At 41.9% G+C, this 19675-nt stretch overlaps 1 protein-coding gene across 4 annotated transcripts; it reads left to right on the forward strand.

Moving 5' to 3' along the window:
- The first annotated feature begins 3480 nt into the window (after positions 1-3480).
- LOC133909388 (uncharacterized) lies at positions 3481-12070 on the forward strand. 4 transcript variants are annotated; one of them, XM_062351804.1, is made up of 13 exons: positions 3481-3838; positions 4695-4863; positions 5225-5444; positions 5531-5631; positions 7127-7248; positions 7321-7412; positions 7806-7911; positions 7986-8140; positions 8597-8724; positions 9550-9680; positions 10273-10370; positions 10472-11254; positions 11620-12070. In XM_062351804.1, the coding sequence occupies exons 1-13, from the start codon at positions 3560-3562 to the stop codon at positions 11705-11707; spliced, it is 2472 nt and encodes an 823-aa protein (XP_062207788.1). In that variant the 5' UTR covers positions 3481-3559; the 3' UTR covers positions 11708-12070. The 4 variants fall into 4 exon arrangements, with proteins under 4 accessions (XP_062207788.1, XP_062207789.1, XP_062207790.1 ...); XM_062351805.1 differs by having other exon boundaries at positions 9559-9680; XM_062351806.1 differs by having other exon boundaries at positions 4725-4863.
- Positions 12071-19675: the final 7605 nt, after the last annotated feature.

A 19675-nucleotide genomic window follows, 5' to 3' on the forward strand; every position in this document is an offset into this window, starting at 1 on the left:
AGAGTAGGGAGGCAATCCCACTGAAAACACTTGCATTGATTTGGGCAGCTTTTGTGGGACTAGGCTCTCGCTGAGCCGTTTGAAGACTACGTAGATCGATCGACTGGCTGACATGCTAGCACTGCCATAGAGTACTACTAGTAGCTAGCTATAGTAGCAGCGAAGCAGTAGCTTCTTAGCTCTAGCTCTGTCACAGTCCAACTCTATGGCCGCATTTTCTGATGACCCGTGCTCCTTCCTGACACAGTCATGCATGCAATGCAGGCATGGAATCTGAGCATGCAGAGCTCTAGAATGTCATGTCTCATGCAAATCCAACACAAATCTAGCAGATGCATACGTTGCAAAAATAATGCATGATAATGTGCAGCTTGGACGTTTTTTTTGCCCATGCATGCTTGACGGCTAAACATAGCTACTGTAACTGTTAGAGGACTTTTCGTTTAGTTGATTCATCAGAAGAACAGGCAAGTTAGCTTTAGAATTGCTACTTCTAGTGTGACTCGGTACAGCCGTTTTTATTCTCTTCATGATTAATTAGTTTGTTGCATGCATATGCTCTATGTAAATGAGATACAAAACCTGAAGTAGCGAACCTTTTCTACCTAAAAGAGAGTGATTAGGGCCTTGTACGTATCTGCCGAACCTTTTCTAGCTTTGCTGGAGTCCGTCTCTGAACTGACCTCACGTGACCTTGGCCTCTTGCTCTTGCATGACAAAACGGGGTGGTTCTTGGTCAAACGATAGGGATCGATAAAGCTTAGATTCTCCATGGTCCTACTCCTTATATTACTACCACTGTCCACTGTGGTTCGTTTGTGCTTGCAATGCCATCCTCTTCTTTTTTTGAGGAACGCAATGCATCTTCTAGTCCATCTTGTCTCGTACTCCCGCGTAGTCTGGATTCCGCCGCGGCCCAAGGAGTTGTTGTACTGGGCGCCCGCGGCCGGAAGCCCAGAGCGCAAAAAGCCCAAGAACAGCCGGCGATTCTTCCGCACCCACGACCCACGACGGTTCGCGAGCCTCAACGCCGGCCCAGTCGATTGGCAGAGCGGATCGAGACGCCTGCGCGTGGAGCTTTTTTTATTTTTATGTTTGAACATAAATAATTAAATAAATAAGCGTCCGTTGAAAAAAATTACAAAAATAGACGTTTACCGTACTGTTATGAGACGGTAAATTAGTAGATGAAATAATTAAATAAATAGACGCTTGATAAAAAAATTTACAAGAACATACGTCTATCATGAAACGGAGCCTTACCACCCCTACGTGAACGGTAAGCTCTCACCCATACATGATGGTCTTTACCGTCTTTTGATTGGGTAGCTAGACCCTTATCACCTCTTTAGACTATGATAATCCACTCGTATGAATAGTACTCAACAGGAGTATAGTTAATGTCTCAATTCCCCTCTCATTTCTCTATTTACATTAGCTGTATTCCGTTATTTTAAAAATCATATAATTTTCTTACACATGTTCTATAATCTATCTGTAATTCATTTTAATTTAATTCACTTAAAAAATCTTATGTAGAATTTAAATTAAAATTCTCAAAAATACTACTTTTATAAATTCTAACAATTTTTAGGGCATCAAATAAATTTTCAAAAAATCTGAAAAAATTCACTAACATTCTTCCTATGTGATAGACTAATTTCTAAAATTATTTCCAGACCTAAGTTATATGGTGAAAAAGTAAATTCCTTTATAATACTCTATTTATATGTTTTAGAGTCAAAATCTCTATATTTAACTATAGGGATATATTTAGGGAATTTTTTGAAGATGCTCTTAATGTCGTATTGTTCTTTAGGTTTGAATTATCGATTCTTGATCAATACTAGCATATTTTCGTCCCGATAACACTATTTCTGGTTTTATGGTACTATCAACGTCAAATTCGTTTCTGGTATTATCATTATCAACTTTAGTTCCGAACGAAAATATGAAACTGAAAGTGGTTTCAACCTTTTCCAATGTTTTTAATTGTTTTCATCCTAAACGAAACGAATTGTATTGGTTTTTAAACTATGCAGGTTTTTTCGTGTCACTGATGGCCCGAACCGCGACGCAAGTTTTGACCCTAGCCCGGCAGGTTGGCGAGTCAACGCGCGTGCTGCGCCAGCAAAGCAAGCCACGAAAGGGGAAGTGCTCGGGCTCCAATACCAAGCAACATCGGCCCAAGGCGTCCACCGTTCCCGCGTGGGCCTTATCGTCTTGCACTGTTGCACAGTAGCGCCACCCGTTCTCCCCCCTCTCGTCGTGACCGGCTCAGCTGCCCCGTCATACGAAGGCGCGCGGTGCGGGTAGAGACGTGGGAGTGAGAGTAGGTCACGAGTCAATGGATGGAATGGAATAGTGCCACGGTCACATTACGGCTGCAGCTACGTTTGCCTACTCTGCATGGGGGCTACGGTGACCCACTGTTCGCTCCTGAGTCCTTAGCCTGCCTGTCTACGATGTCAGTAGTTTTCAGCTTCAGCACCATCGTGTGCCTAAGTCTGTGCTCCGCACTTTAACTGCCCACGCTCTAGCGAGAACTGCTCACTCCGTTCAGAAATAATACACGTATTTTTTTAAAAACAAATGTTGTCTACTTTAATTAATATTTTATCAAATTATAATAATATCTAGTATATAAAAATTATATAACTAGATTTATAATTTAAAATAATTTCATATGTATATTATTTTTATAAATGATATATTTTATTGCCAAATAAATACTTTACTTTCTAAACGAAGAGTACTGCCCAGCACTACTGTGAAACCGCTGCGTTGACATGCCGCTACGACCAAATGAACAGTCCATAATAAACGCCTTGTTCTGGAAACTCTGCTCCACGTGCCAACCACTAACTCCAACCATTATCCCTGTCCCACACTGAACCAACCCGTTGCATGCTATTGCAATGACACATGGGCCCAACACTAACCAGTCCTTTCCGGGCCCACAAGTCGCACCGGATTCCCAATAACTTCTTCTAACTTTGAGAGAGACGATGCGACGCGTGTAAACCAAGGCTTCTGCTACAGTGTACTTCCAGTGACTGAGTAGTGGGCCGAAACCTAGGTTGTTCTTCTGCGAGCCCACGAATCTGAGTTTTTAAAAATATTTTTCATATTAATTTAATAGAGCATTGCAAAAATATTACGCGTTTTCAAAAAATTGCAAAAATGACCTGCTTATAAATCTCTGCAAACGCATAATATTTTTGCAATGTTTCAAAAACTCCAACCTTTCTATTAACATACTATTATTTTAAAAAAAATATTCCCACAAATCTCTGATCAAATCTGAGAATTCATTTCCGTCTTCTTCGTACCCATACCAACTTTTCCGTGGGAGAGGGCGCAGCAAAACCGAGTCGCTCAACTGCCAACCAAATGGCGCACAAAGCAAAGCACACGCTCACTGACGCCCCCCCATGGCCCCACCTCCCCTTAAAGAAACCCAAGCAACGCCAAGCAACCACCAGCTAGTGCTAGTCTGGTGCGCCTCCACCTCGTCGCCTCCGCCTTCTCGGCCTCGCCGCCCCGAGGCGGAACCCCCATGGCCGCCGGCGTGCTGTCCACCGTCCGGTGGGCCACCGCGTGCGCGGCGCTGCTCAACGCCGCGGCAGCCTCCACGGGCGCCGCCGTCGCGGCCGTCTCGCTCCGGCGCTGTGGCGGGCTCGGCGCCGCCGCCGCCGCCGCGTCGGCTGCCTCGGCGGTGAGGCTCCTCGCCTCCGCGGCGGCGGGGTTCGCGCAAGGCGCCGCCGCCTCCGCCATCGCTGCTGGTGCCATCGGGGCCCACGTCGACAGCGAGCGCGACCTCCGCCAACTCTCCCGTGTAAGCTCCAAGCTCCAGAGCCTAATGCAATCTTGTGTTCTATTTACTCCTCTGTAAATTGCAGATTACTAACTCCTAAAATGAGAAGCATTAAATTGTTCAAAAATGGCATGGGGAGTAGTAATGCTATTTGAAGCCTAGGGGTAACGGTAATAACGGCATCCATGGCCGAATTGGAGCGAGCCCGTGCTCAAAAGAGCTGCCTTTTATTTGGAAATATGAAAATTCTCCTTGATTCATGCCACTTGGGTTTCCAGAGTCCAGACCTGGCGGGGAGGTGGTGATCATGTCGTATTCAGTGCTTGGTGGTTCCGGACAATGGGGCCCTCAGATAGGCTTCCGTGGTGTTGGGTGCTCACAATGCAGTGTCGGTTCTTGTGAGCAGAGCCGTTTTGGCTTCATCCCCTGAGGATTTCCATGGGCATAGCGAGATGGCGGTGATGACCGTGTTGCTTGTTGCCAGCTTTATGGTTTACTTCATGCTGTCGCCTGGGAGAGCCCAGAGTGCTCTGGCTGCTGCCATCGTGCGCTCTGCCTTTGCAGCTCGCAGCATTAGTATAGCTGGGTCTTTGACATCTTTGCATCCATCAAAGATAAAGATATAATTCATCGAAAAACGAGAGAAGGATATTCTTAATTACTTGAATAATTCTGTTGCCGCTGAAGTCATACTGATGAATTTGTCTTGACAATTTTCCCTTCATCAGCATGGAACAATCGCAATTACTTCCTCCAATATATCTCGATTAGTGATAGTTTGTCCTCCTATTGTTTTGTTTTTTAAACTAATTGCCTTGTAGCGTGATTAGTGTTAACAGAATGCATATCTGACTTGGATTTAGATTTCTTGTAGTAGTACCTGAAGCTTTATTCTTTTTGCGGACAGCTACGGTACAAGAAATGGCTTTGGTGGACACGGTTTGGAATGGTCATTACAATGCTGCAATTTGTGTTGGCAACTTATTTGATGTGCATCATCATAAAGGATGTCTTGGCCGTAGGTTCTTCAAGACAGTGCTTTTCAGGTACATTCACAATACCATAAACTATTTTTTGGGGATGGGATTAGATAAGACGTTTGTTGAGACTTGATACTGGTATATCTTCCCTTTGACCCGGGAGTTATTTTGACATGGTATGTAGGACTTGAAGACCCACCCTATGCGCAATAGTGCATTTTACTGGACTAAATTGTATTATTGAAGAAACTTATGCAGATTGTCCCCATAGATAAAGAATTTAATTTTTCAATTACTCTTTCTTCTGTTTTGTGTGCCCTTTATTCGTCATGCTTAAATTGCCGTTGTCAAAGAACGAGTCTGATACATATAAGAAGAGGCAGCCTTTAATACTAATCACTGAGTCATGTTATGTGAATTTTATCAGGACACCATCAGGACAACAGTGGCCGTAATAACATCTTGTTAATAGTCTTTCTTGTCAGTATGTGGGTGGCAACTATAGTTCAATGCGCTACAGGTTCTGATGTACTAAGGTGGAGGTCATTTTATGCATCCCATGATATTGCGTGGAGAGCTCACTACCGGGAGGTGTTTGATCATGGAATCCGTGAAGTCTTATGCTGTCTAGGGCGGGTTAAGTATTCGTATGTTCCTGTCTGGTGCCGATTTTTATATCCTAACATCATTGATACTTGAACAATCTCACTGACTTCATTCTTCACGTTGCTAGGAGTGTGTTGGAAGATGACGATATATGTGTTGTGGCGAAGTTATTGGGTGATCTTATGGCTTATCGCGCATCTGGAACTGGTCATCTTGAGCTCGTAGCAGGTTGATTTTCCATTTACCTTGCGATCCAAAACTTAATTCTGTTCAGTTTTGGTGAATATATGTGTTTTTATCTTTGCCTAATGGATAAAAGCCCATAACATCAATGTGATTAAGATAGCAGCTACTTTAGAAGGGTAGTCAGGTAAGTCAGCTAAAATTATTAAGAAGCTGAATCTGCTATATCATGAGCCTTTTAAAGCCAAACGAAATTTTAAAGAACCATATTGGAACTTTGATTATTTGCCCTGGCAAGTGAAGAAAATGAAACTGTTCACTGTTAACTACTATTATCCAAGGTTTACAAAACCGTTTGGAGCACGAAAACCGAAACCCAATGGTAACCGAAAAATCACGGTTATCGTGATAACTGCTCGAAATTCAGCGAGAATTCGTTCAACATTCACTCGATCAAATTTGAAATTTGGCGAGAATTTGGACCGAATCGATTGAACGGTAACCGCTTGGTTTGCACGGTTACCGAGCGGTTTTGCCAATTTATTGAGCCCATTTCCCGCATTGTCGGTAACCACTCGGTTATGTCGGTAACCATTTGGTTTTAGCGATATCGAACGGTTTTCTCGAATTTCAGTGATGTTCAACAAAAAAATCAAAAAAATCAAAAAAATGGCTCAACCTTGTAAAATCAATAACTAATTCATTTGAGCTTCAAATCAAGTGAAACAAATTTTGTTGGTTTCCTTGTAACATGATCTACATGATAAAAGTATTTATAGTCATAAAAAAGTTGATTATTTTCTGTGAGAAAATGTATTTGCTAAACCAAGTTAAATGCATAGTTTACTCTTTGCTAATCCAAAAATCATGAAACCAATTTGTTTAGTCTTCTTACATGATCTTATGTATTTTAAAAATACATGAACTCATGAAATAGTTATTGTAACATGCAGGATTGTATAAATGTATTGCAACTAGATTAATTCATAACTAACCCACCACACCTCCAAAATTAATCAAGCCACTTTTATTGGTTTATTTATACTATGCTTTATGTAGGAAAAATAATGGTAGACATGAAAAAGTTAATCACAATGCTGTTTCTTAACATATTCACTTTATGCTTTTGAACTTTGTAAAAATCATGGAGAAATTAATAAAACTCTAACCGGAGTGAAACCAATTTTAAAGATCCTCTTAAGATACACCCTACACAAGAAAAGTATGTGTTTACATTTTAAGTTTTTCCTTAACATGAGTTAATAAATGAGTTGCGCGCTTTAAGTTTTTTTTCAAACTTCCTCCCTATAGAATATGATGCAAATGACATTATTTTTGAAAAAAAAATCACATAAGTTCTTAGAATTATCTCTAGTTTTTTAGGATTTTTTTTTGAATTTTTTTAATTCAAATTCGGTAGCCGATCGGTTTATATTATCGGAGCACAACGGTAAGGTCAGTTACCACAAATTTCGAGCGGTAACCGACAAATTTGTTAACCCTGCTATTATCTGCAACATCCCAAATGATTTTCCTTCAGGACTTTCACTGCTGCAGAAATCTAAGTGGTCCGCAGTTATTTCAAAAGAACAAGTGGAGACTCCTCAAGATCTCATCCAAGAGGCTGTTCTCTTTCATCCATTTGCTGAAGCTGCCTATACAGTTATTCCTTTCATCCTTGCTGGGTCTCATTTTCAGTTCTCTCCAGGCATATTAAACATATTATCCTTTCAGGGCCCACTGCTTGATTTTGGAAGGAATCCTATTATGTTTCCCTGTCTGTGGCTCAATAGGCAAGGTATTTTGACTCCATGGACTCGTGCTAGGTAAATATTGTGAGCCTTCTTAGAAGAATTTGTTGTCAACAGTTAGATTGTGCTGTATAGACTTGAGAGATTGGGATGTTTTTTTGTCAGTGCCTGCAAATCTCTGCAATTTTTTTGTAATTCATGCTTTCTCAAGTTGGTGTCTCTTCATTCTTTTGAGGTAAGAATAAGAATGCAGAGTACTGTTGTTTGGTACAAACTTCCATTATGTGATTGGTGAGGCATAGACTGGCGCATATGAGTTGTTTTTCACTTTCTCCCTTGCATTCAAAAGTAAACAGGATTCTTTTAAAAGAAAAGGATTTTTTTTTTTGTATTTCCATCCACACCAACATGTTGAGGCTCCAAAATATGTTTCTGCATAATCAGGCTTATAGAACTTTACTTCCACAGGCGACCAATCCTTGAAGGTGACAACTGGTGGAGAGGGCATGCAGCTGCTTTCCTAAAATATGTCAATGTGGCCCCAGAAGTCCTCCGAAAAGGTCGTGTTAGCCAGGTACAGTGGCTCATCCTCTACATCCAGTTATAATTACAATTCTTTTGTAACCATCTCTTCTTTATTGCTTGCAGACGAAACGCGAGGCTGCCTATTTTGTTGTTGTCCTGCATGATTTGAAAACAGTAGTCATTTCCATCCGTGGAACTGAGACACCAGAAGATGTTATAACTGATGGCTTATGTAAGGAATGTGCCTTAACCATGGATGACTTGGATGGGTTGATCAAGTAACTGACTATACCTTCGCCATATTTCTTATACTGAAACTGATTGAGAGTTAACTGTAGATTTCCTTTTGCAAAAACACATAAATGAATGAGTGAATGACAATTGTGATTCATATCATCAGACAGATTCCTTTGTGTTTATGTTCTAGAAACAAGTCTATTAGGCTGTATACAAGGAACGGATGCTCTTCCTGACATACGTGTTACCATATAGCCGACCAGTTAGGGCACATAATCAACCGGTTACACCATTCAATCACTTCTAGGAGGATGACTAACAACTACCGGTTAACGATTTTTAGACTATATAATCCCTACTAGTTGGCTGTAATGAATTATCCTGCAAAATTTTTAAATCATTCAATCTAAGTCACTGTGGTCTTGATGGTCACCTCTGAACTCAATTATGAATTGTGACTCTTCCTTCGCTTGATGAGATGGTTTGTTCTATTGCAGTTCTGATCAGTTGTCCTCTCAAGTGAAGAATGCTGTCCTATCATCTTTTCCACACTATGGACATGCAGGAATTGTTGAATCAGCTCGAGAGCTGTACACAGAACTTGAGGGACACCCAATACATCAAGGTCAACACAGTACATATGCATTGGAACTGTTTTGTATGTTCAGTCTGTTAGTTTATCTTTGTATGCTTCTTTTTCTTCTTTTCTGAATTCTAAACTACAACAATAAATCTGTTGGGGATCGGATAATTAATAAATACGGTACTACCTAATAAACTGTAGGATCTAAGAATGGAATACCCATTAAATCAAGGGTTATACACCCGTACGGCATATCTGCAATTGCCATGAGATAAAACAAGCCAGAAATCTATTTCCGGGAATCTATCGTGTACTACAAGGAAAATATCTCTTAGATATTTTGAAGGCAAGACTCCAGGCGAGATACGACTACCCATACCAAGGCTATATAAGGAGGGGAGGGAGCATGTTTAAGGGATCCGATCCAATCTCTCCTTCTTTGATGCAAGTCACGCCCTACGAGAGCCTGACAACGTAACCTTGCACAAAATCCAACACATGGAAGAACTCACCAAGTAGCCTAAGAATAGATCTAGACACACCCCCATTGTACTCTGCAATTCTTGAGATAATACAAGGCGAAAAAGCAATAACATGACGCAGGGCTATTACTCTAAAGGGGGCCTAAACCTGTCTAAACTCTGTTCATTGAGCTCTCTATTATTGAGTAGCTGAGATCGATTTACCAACTTTCGACAAGATTAGAACCTAGTATTGCATTAACTATAAACAAGAATACCTCTACTGCTACAACAAATGACTCGTTGTTTTTTTCCGATAGTGTAATTTTCACTCTATCATTTTATTCTTTGACAAATTGCACTGGAGCACCATACCATTTAACTGCTGTCGTGGATCTGGCTGCAGATAAGTCAGATGCAGTGACAGCTGGATTCTTATCTTCTCTTCTTGGGGATGGTTGCGAGTGCCATGGATACAACATTGAAATTGTTGGACATTCTTTAGGAGGTTCTGTAGCTGCACTTCTTGGTATCAGGGTAAGTTTTTTATTTATTTTTAGCATACAGGGAATTATTTTAAGTTGCTTGATGATGTTGATTTGTCATATTTAGTTAGAAAGTTGAGTTAGTCTTTTTAGCTGTTTCACTTTTTCACAAGTGTTGAGTTCACTTGGGGATTTATGGTTGTTCATTGTTGCGATGAGGCCACTGTTGGTAGGATGCTTTAGGATTTAATTTCTTTGTTGAGGTGATCAAATGCAGGGCTCCTAGATGAGGTAACACCCCATCAGGAGAATTTTAGATGGACCCTGTATCGTTTTGTCTACTGATTTTTTTGGGACAGCACTATAGCAGGTCACACCTTGGAAGATCAACCCATTTGATTAGCCAAACAACCATTTCTTATCAGAACAAAATAGTCCCTTGCTTTGCAACCGTGAGTAAAAAATATGCAAAACGCATGGTGATTGAGCAATAAATCAAGCATAAAATGCTAAAGGTGTTTCCGGAATACATAGCTTGGCTGTTTTCGTGATGGAGTTTATTTTTGGTTTGGTTTGGAGTTATCTGTTGTAATATTTGTTTTCATGCAAGTAAGTTCATTTTCATTTTGTATTCTAAAACACAGCTATATGGACGCTTCCCAAAATTACATGTGTATGCATATGGAGCCGCACCATGTGTGGATTATGTGATAGCCGACGCATGCTCACAGTATGTTACCAGGTGAAATTCGAATCCTTTTCAAGTGAATTTACTGTGTAGTTATTTATATGCAAATGCTGGCAGCAACATGTGATTTCTGATGAACCGTCCATCACTTACAGCATTGTCCACAATGATGAATTTTCTGCACGATTATCCATGAATTCGGTAATTAGATTGCGTGGCTCGGCTATAAGAGCTCTCACAAAGGATACTTCGCCAAATTCTGCTAAAGTTGATAAACTAGTAGGTGGACTCATGAGTATCAGGACATACAATAAAAATGCAATAGATCATTGTGCTTCAGTTGGTGCTCTGCAGACAGTCAGTGAGGCTAAGCTAAGTAATGATCAAATCCATGGAAGGAATCCAATGCATACAATTAGAGGTGGTTTATTTCTCTTTGTCCAAGCAATATCTTGCTTGATAAATACTCCAAAACATCAAATCAGCTCCACAGCAACAATTAACTATGAGTTGGACAGATCTAGAATGATTGCTGTTAGTGATGGAGGGAAATGCATGGTTGCTTCCCGTGATTTTCTGGATGCTTCGCACTGTGGAGAAGCTAATAATGCACACAGAGATGGTCAGTTTCGAGAAGATGACTTGTATGAATATGATAGGGGATACAGGTCGCCTCACTCAAATAATGGTACTGGACTCACGCCCACATCTAACGAGCACATCAGTACTATAAGCTCATCCGAAGGACAAATGCCAGAGGTTTATCTCCCCGGCCTCGTAATTCATATTGTTCCAGTACAGAAAGGTACTTCTCCGTTGCAGAAGACAGCTGTGACTCGTTACAAGAACAAGAGTTACAAAGCATTTTTAGCTAATCGGCGAGATTTTATGGACCTTGTTGTGACGCCACGCATGTTCCTTGATCATCTCCCTTGGAGGTATATCCTAAAAAATTCTACTCACATGAAAGTTCTATATACTTAAAGGATATATTTCTGTGCTATTCCAAATGAAAACTAGTATGCATGAATTCCAGGCCATTCTATATTAGCACGATTGAAATAGCACTGGTTTCAGTTAGCCCTTTCATTATGAAACCGGTGTTATTTCAAACGTGCATGTTTTTCATGGAGTAGCTCATCGGCACAAAAACAAGTGTAGGACTTAGCTAGTGAATGGCAATGTGCATGCATGTATTCTTGTTTGCGGAGTTAGTAACTCTACTTGATCTGGCAAAGACAACTGCAAGAATGTTTGATGGTGTATTTTCTGAACTAATAGAATTGACCTCTATGGTTTGTAGGTGTCACTATGCCATGCAAAGGGTTATAGAGACACGGAAACTGAACCAGTTAACCCATGATTCATTCGCTACAGAGGATGTTGTGTAAATTATTCTGCCGCTTGCCTTATTTCTTGTACATACGTTCGGAAATTAGGATATGGCCTGCTGCATGTGCAGGTTTGGTTACTGGTTGCATATACATTATTGTCTGTAAGTAGAAGAATCTAGGGCCGAAACAGGCCATCTGTCCGTTCTGGTGAAGAATACTTGAATCTCAGCATTATTGTACACAGACTTGCACTGAGATCAACCACCATTGTATTTCGTGAAACCAATGTACCAAATTAGAACCTGTATCATCAGTTTTTGCTTGAAGCGGTGTTGTAGCATTGATATCTTGCACTCTCATGTAACTATCAAAAGTAAAATATGAACTGCCAGGCAATATAATATATGTTTACTGAATAAACTATATGTTCCTATTGTGAAGGAGTTTCCTTCATATTACGTTTACTTCCTGTTGGTCTGCGCCTACGTTGCGCCTGTTTTTTTACAGAACATGACAAAAGAAGAATAAAAAATTAAGTTCATTAATTTTGGACATCTCAATATTTATTTATGAATTTATTAATATTTAATACATTCATTTAATTATGGGAAAACAGTATTATTTTTATGCATTACATAATTTTAATATGTAGATTATTTCAATCGATTTATCAATATAACTATTATACCTTTCGCTATTTTTATGGAATTTTCAAAAAAATATGTTATACATGTAAATATACGGATACATATATACATATATGTGTACAGATACATATCCATATATATACACATATATACATAAGACCCATATAAATAGTAGCTACAGTGTTTTGGCCATTAGAATCGCTCTAATTCTTGAGCTTTAATATATAGTATTGATTCCAGCCTTCCTGTTCCAATCAAAGTCCTGTTAGTATTGCATTTGCATTCATTTACGAAGAGCATTTCGACATGTTTGTCTCAGGTATGACTTCTGAACCAGGTCTACATTAACATTGTGATTGAAGGTGTGTTTTACTCGCAAGTACAAAGATACACCAATTCATTCAAAAAGCTAACTTGGAAGTTACAAGCACAAGACTTTCCTTGTCATTCGATTGTCAAGATTAGTTTTAGTTTAGAGTTTTTTAACCAATATTTATGAGATTTCCCATGGAGAGTTGCTAGTTTGCATTAAATTGTTGGACAAAACTCTAAACTAAAACTAATCTTTCCCATGGATAGTTGCTAGTTTGCATTCAATTATGTCTGACAGAAAACAATAGTTCTCCTACATATCTATGAATCAAGTACATATAAATATGTATATTGTAGTGATATATAGTGTGTGACAACCAGAAGGTGATGGGGATACTGCCTGGCAGCACATGGTTTGATCAGTTGACAAGGATCGATGGGACGAAGGAAGATTTAGAGCACCTCAACGACCTCATCCCCACCACAATAAAGCGCCAAAACAAATGTCAGCCGGCCCCACCAAGTAAGGTGTCATGGGCGACCTTTTTAAGGGACCCAAACCTATCGTCATCGATCTCCTGAAAAATGATTCGATCCTGCAGACAGGTATGCCATCAGATTGGAAAGAACCAAAGAATTGTACGTGATGACGCTAAGGACCTGGAGCACGTAATGTATCCCAGGAAACAGTTTTGTAACTCGAAGTGATCAGGCCGGGCTAGGAACCAAAAGGCAGGCGGATGGATATATTCGACGTGATCGTTATCATTTCTGGAGTTTTATGCGATCATTCATCGCTATCATTTGAAGTAGTAGTACGAAAGTGCTGTTCCTGCAAGTGCTTGTTTATGGCAAGAATTCGATGTGCTAATCCAGCTTTTTTCCAATCTTACGTAACAAAGTGAAACACAAGCATACACGTATTGTTCTTTCGTTTCAGCTCCTCCTCCTGCACTGCAGGTCTCGTTTAATTCTGCACCGGCCAGCGGCCCAGCGGGCGACAAGAAGCTTCAGAGGTTACCTCCCGTGTCGAACACCGCCGCATCACTGGCTAGTGGCTCCAAACTTTCGCCCTTTCAGCTAGCTTCTTTGTCCCGTCTTCGTCGTCCGGCGAATCGGCGGCGGCGGCGGCGTACGGTGGCTTTTTCTGTGACCGGCACTTTCCTGAGGAAAATCCTGCCGCGCGTCAAGTTTTCCTCGCACTTTTTTCCGGCATCGTGTTGGAGTTTCAGTGACCAAGCAAGTCAGGAAACGATCGAGCACCGGTCTGGTTTGACAAAAGTTTGCCAAGCGAGGGACGTCTGATCGCGTTGCCGATCGATGATGGATGGATCGATCTTCCTCGGCCAGCCGACGACGATGGAAATTCCGCGCCAAGCGGACGGTGTTGCTGGTCTACAAGCCAAGCCAAGCCAAGCCAAGCAAGCACGTGGACTCGAGACCACACCCACCAACCAATGACGTGGCGATCGAAGTCGATCACACTTTATCAACTCGTAGCTGGACCTAGGTAGGCGGGCAGGCGCGCGTTGTGGCCAAGTGTCAGAAGGAGACACGAAGGTGTTGTGGAAGCAGGGGGCCCCACCCATGCATGCAGCAGTCAGGGGAGGGGGTCCCCGGGAGAAGACATGATCAGATCACGCTGCACGTACGTCACGTCACGTACGCCGTCGTCGTTCAGACCCGCATTGTCAATCCGGCACCGCCCAGTCCGGACAGCTCGCCTACTACTACTAGCAGTGGTGGAAATGAAAGTCAATATGGAATTCTGGTCTATTGAACTTATAATTTACCTTAATCATCTACTTACCAAATCTAATATTCATCTATTTATTTACTCTCTCTATCCACTCTAAGATTTTTTCTACGGCCTCTCCAACATTTACCTTAACATAAATAAACGATCATAATAAATATGTAAAGGCTAGTGAAATTTCATCCATTCTCCTAGCAGTATCAAGTTAGCATAATTTTACTGATGGAGGCAACCGTTCAAGGTGCACTAGTAACATTGAAATGAGATTCTTTCATTTCATATGAGGTGGAGTCACGATAACTTCTATTTTTAGTGAGGTTGGATCTCATATGAATAGATAAGATCTGATGATGGACAGGTAACATCTGATGTTACAATATTTTGTGAACAGTATATTCGGCAGCTACTCACTAAAAAATACTGTAGCACTCTGTTTCTTCCTCACTTTATCCTTCAAAATATTGTTTCAATCTGACTTCACCCTTGTGAAGCTAGGGGACTGGGAGTGGTACGCGCGACCAAAGTCTTGCGGTGGCCCCCCAAAGTCTCGAGTTCTTCACCGCATTCCGATGCAGTGCATGCGTCCAATCTGCTAGCTAACCCAATCCAGAAGATGGCTTGCAGCTGCTGCTGGCTCGCTCGCTCGCTCGCTTTCAGGACAAGAAAGCTCGCAGCCGCAGCTGCGGCTACCGAAACGCAGACACCCCCAACCCAAGTAGGAGGAGTACGCAACAAACACGGTCGCACGCGTGGCGCGCTTTTGAGCGACCCGCTCGTCGTTGTTGGGGGCGGTCAGGTCAAAAGAGGCCTTCAAAACGTACACTCGTGCGCCGCGCTCGGTTGACGTCGCGCGCGCACTCAGTCAGCACCGGCATTAATGGCGCTTTCCTTCCTTCCCGACCTTGACAGGCTCCGCTTCGTCGGTCGACGCACATCTGTATGGCCCGGACGCGATCAACGACGCCCAGATACAAACCCCACAACTCTTCTGCTACTGGAGTACTCCTCTTACTAGCCTACTAACTGCTACAAGGTTGCTGGAGGACACTGCGTGCTCTGCTGTCGCCGACCCGGCCACGGTTTTGCACCTACGTTACCGACGTGTCAACCGACCGTAAGAGGACACTGCGTGCTCTGCTGTCGCCGATCCGGTCACGGTTTTGCACCTACCGACGTGTCAACCGACCGTAAGAGTTTCAGTGACCGTTACGTATGAAACATGTTAGCGTACTCGAGCTATACGGAACCTGGACTATACAGCTACGCGTATGTACGACTGTACGTGCGTTCGCATGCTTGATGATTACACTAATCAGGATACGTACGTGTGTACGCACGTCAAGGCCTTCTCCGGGTTTCCGGGAAGCAGCATGTACGTATACGTACGAACGCGCGCAGCCACGCAAGCGATGGACCGAGGCGTGCATGCACCGAACTGCGGCCGATGCGCCACTTGAAGGCACGTTGCACTAAGTAGAACATATCATCAGTAGTGATTTAAAATTATTGTCAGTGATAAGTTTTAAATCTTTATTGATTATTTATTACTGATAGTTAGAGGATAGAATCGGTTATGAACTGATGCTAATAGTTGTTTTCAGTACCGGTTCTTAACGATTTAATCATTATTCGTGTATGAAAGATTAAAAATCGGTATTGATACATCTTCCATCATAATTACTCTTTAACCAACACTGATAAAGTGATATTTTTAATCCGTTTTGTAGTACTGTTGACTCGTGCTGGACTCAAACCGGCCGGCAGGTCGTCGGCTGCGGTGAGCCGAGTCCAAAAGCGCCACGTTGATATGATCCGGACGCCACGCCACACGCACACAGAGCCAGACCGATGCATGCATCGAACCAGGTCACCATTACGTTACAACGCACCCGGTCCCGTCCAGGGGTAAAAGCGGTCTAAGCGCCACGCACCGTGCGTGCGTTCAGCCAACTTCGACCGGGGACGACGACGACGACGACCTCTTTTTGCCGGGCCGGCGGCCGGTCAATTCCTGGGTGCGCCTAATAATTAACCGCGCATCGGCGCATGTAACTGTACGCACGCACGTCGACGTCGCCGCGACGGTCGCCGTCGGCGACGCTGTAAAGATGAGATTCCGAACCGTGGACGGCGGATCATTTTTTCTGTTGGGGACGACGATCGATCGGGAGGCGAGTGCGTGAGAATTCAAAGATCGATCGGCGATCACTTTCGATGGAAAATTAAGCTCAACTAGGACCTGCGGACGGGCTTGGCTGGCCAGTAACAAGCCATGTCGATGCGCGACATCGGCCGGGCGGGTGTCAGCATCGGCAAGTCAGACATCTTCACTCTCACAGCTAGCAGTACTCTCGCTCTCGCTCTCGCTCGCCCTCCCCCTCCCCCTCCCCTTCCTTCGTGTCCCTGTCCGCTGTAGATTGAGCGCGACGTTCTCTTCTCTCCCGCCGCTCATCTCATCCATTAATTCTCCGGCCTTCACACATGCAACGCGAGCTCCAGGGGGTGTCACCGATCGTGTAACATGGAAGCATCGATCACGCATGTGAGAACACAAAATAACGTACGCGATAGTAAGATAGATACCTAATGTACTTTAACCATTACTTGTGCAGATTAAATATATAGTACTATGTACGTAGATTCAACGAGTTTAGTATTGTATATTTTATCTGCACAACACTGATCAAGCATCTGAGTTATCTTATTAAGGTAGTTTCTTGCTCGTGTGTGACTCTTTTGCTTTCTTGGCTTTCCTGGTTTGGTGAGTTAAGTGATCAGGCAAGGAATAATTCAGATCCTCGAAGAAGAAACTAAAGAGAGGACCAACTGGACAAGCAATTTAAAAGGCCAACGAACAAGCTACTAGTAGTAGATAGTACAAGGAGCAACAGATAGTTTCTTGATATATTAGCGCCCCCATACCAACAGTCCAACACACAGTCCACAAAATTGGTTAGCTTATATACGTCGCATTAGCTTCACCTTTCAATGACCAGTGCATAGAATGTTCACTCGCGGGTGCGCACAGAGAGAGAGAGAGAGAGAGAGAGAGAGAGAACGTCAACGCCTTGATGGCCGATGCCTACACTGCAACAACAACTGCGAAATCTCCAACCGTGTGGATGCCAACGGCGTATCAGCGTTGAACACGAAGTCAACCCTCGAGCTGCATGCCTGCACTTCTTTAATTCTTGGCTTCCTTAAACCCGGTCAACCCTCTTGGTCACGCAGTTGCACTATTCACCCGCGTGACCGCATATGATGGGACCAATGCAACTTAATTAGGACATGAGAGATGATTGTTCCAAACTAATTCTTAGGATCTAGATCAAATTTGATCCAAACCCGAATGATTTGGATCCCAAACCGTCGTCTCCGCTAGGTCAACCTCCAATCAGGTCATTAACATCTTCGTATAGATTGCACATCTATATTTGACCACATTTCCCTAATGTTATCTGGACACCTGTGTCTAAATTTATTTGTCGAATCGGATATTACGAATTCGAGTCGAATTCTGACACCCGTGTTAGATTCTGAGTTGTATTTCATATGTTCAATTTTTTTTTTTTACCCAGCTAAACATCTGAATGCAAATTAAATTTCGACACTCATATCTATGTCTAAATAATACTGCATTTCTCCTATCATTTTAGCAACACACATCAGTTCACTCGGCTCTCCGACCAAGAGATCTGAGTTCGACTTCCACGAACCGCAAGCTACGTGATCATATCAGCATCCGCTTCATTGGTTTGTTGGATAGGCATCATCCAATTCAATGGCCGAAAGGCACTGTCTCCGGCGACAGACGGGTCGTTGACCCTCACCGCCGAGCGGGTTATGAAGGGACGACAGCACCATTGCCGCTCAACGTCTCCCCAAACCCTCATCATTGTGATCACGCCCGCCCGCTCGCTCGCTCGGCCCTGACCCTGGGCTTTCCCGCGGGGAACGTAGCGTCGTCCACGTCACCCGCTAATCAGCCCGCCCGGATTAAATCCCCAAAGCGCGCGCAACGGGGGCGGCCACGTCGCCGCGCGATGAGGCGTCGTCGGCGGCACGGCCTGGGTTCGGCCACGTCGGCGGCGACGACCCTTCGTCGCGCGAGGATGGCCTGGCCTACTTGCTTTCCAACCAGCTCCTTAATTGCGTACTGATTTGCAACCTTTTCGGCATAAATATCTGGAGTAACTAGTATTGAAAATGTACGGGGCAGTGGTACTATCCCTGATTGAACGTAACTGTCAATAGCGTATAAACTCGTACGACTGTATAGACTATAAATTTAGTTTACGATTAAATTATAGATATTTATGTTAATAATAATTGTGTGCTAAAATACATTAATTATTTATATTTAAATATTGGAATGTAAAATATAAATGTAATTTTTGTTTATAATATTGGAATCATGTTATTATTTGTGAATAGATATAATTTATATTTTTCATTTTATGTGTTATGCAAATGGATTTTTATTTGTTTATTGATCTTTTGAAATTATTATTATTCTTAACGTCGTCACCGTATCTCATATTATTTTTTGAAATACATTATAAATTTTTTGATATTATTTTTATGTAATAATCTGTAATATGTTTGCGTTCTGTTGTTTTAATTGTGTAATGTCTGATTACACGCATATTTAATTGGCATGTTTTAACTGATTTGAAAAGGTGTGTTGATTGCTAACGTAACTAAGTTGAAGTTTGCTAACGTAATTTTATTGGACAAAGGGTATCTAAAAAAAAAGAAGAAAATGTAAGGAAAGAAGTAGTTTTAGGGTTGGATTCTATTATTTATTTTTGTAATCTTCTATGTTATTTTGTCCGGTTGTTGATCCATAGTTACAGTTAGTCAATAAATCAATTTGACGGTTGAATGTTTTGCTTTTTTTTTTTGAAATTTTTTAAGATTTTCTCAGAATTAACATGGAGACATCAAAAAGAACCTCCAATTAGTAAATATAAGATACTCACTTTGAAGGTGTCCATACCAAGGTTTTTAGATTAAAATCTTAGGTAGAATTATTTTTTTGCCGAGCAGAGTCAGATCGTACTATCATATCATAGGATAACCATCCTATGGTTTTTTATTTTTAAAGTTTAATTTATTTTTTATATCAAAAATATATTTAATAAGTATAAAATATCATTAAATATAGATTCTGAAGATATAAACTATAGAGTTCTAAGTAAGAATGATACTCCTATAAAATATAGGTAAATTATATGTTTTTTTAAATTTTTATAGGTAGGTTCATTTTTTGCCGAGCAGAATCAGATCATAGGATAACTATCGTATGAG

Source organism: Phragmites australis, chromosome 2 (genome assembly GCF_958298935.1).
Source record: "Phragmites australis chromosome 2, lpPhrAust1.1, whole genome shotgun sequence".
In the NCBI taxonomy this organism is placed as follows: domain Eukaryota; kingdom Viridiplantae; phylum Streptophyta; class Magnoliopsida; order Poales; family Poaceae; genus Phragmites; species Phragmites australis.

Bases quoted from the DNA above. Each gene is read 5' to 3' on its own strand.
- LOC133909388 (XM_062351803.1), top strand. From the start codon at position 3,560: ATGGCCGCCGGCGTGCTGTCCACCGTCCGGTGGGCCACCGCGTGCGCG. The intron at 5,445-5,530 runs GTATGTTCCTGT...TCACGTTGCTAG, and splicing joins CTAGGGCGGGTTAAGTATTC to GAGTGTGTTGGAAGATGACG. The intron at 5,632-7,126 runs GTTGATTTTCCA...ATTTTCCTTCAG, and splicing joins TCATCTTGAGCTCGTAGCAG to GACTTTCACTGCTGCAGAAA.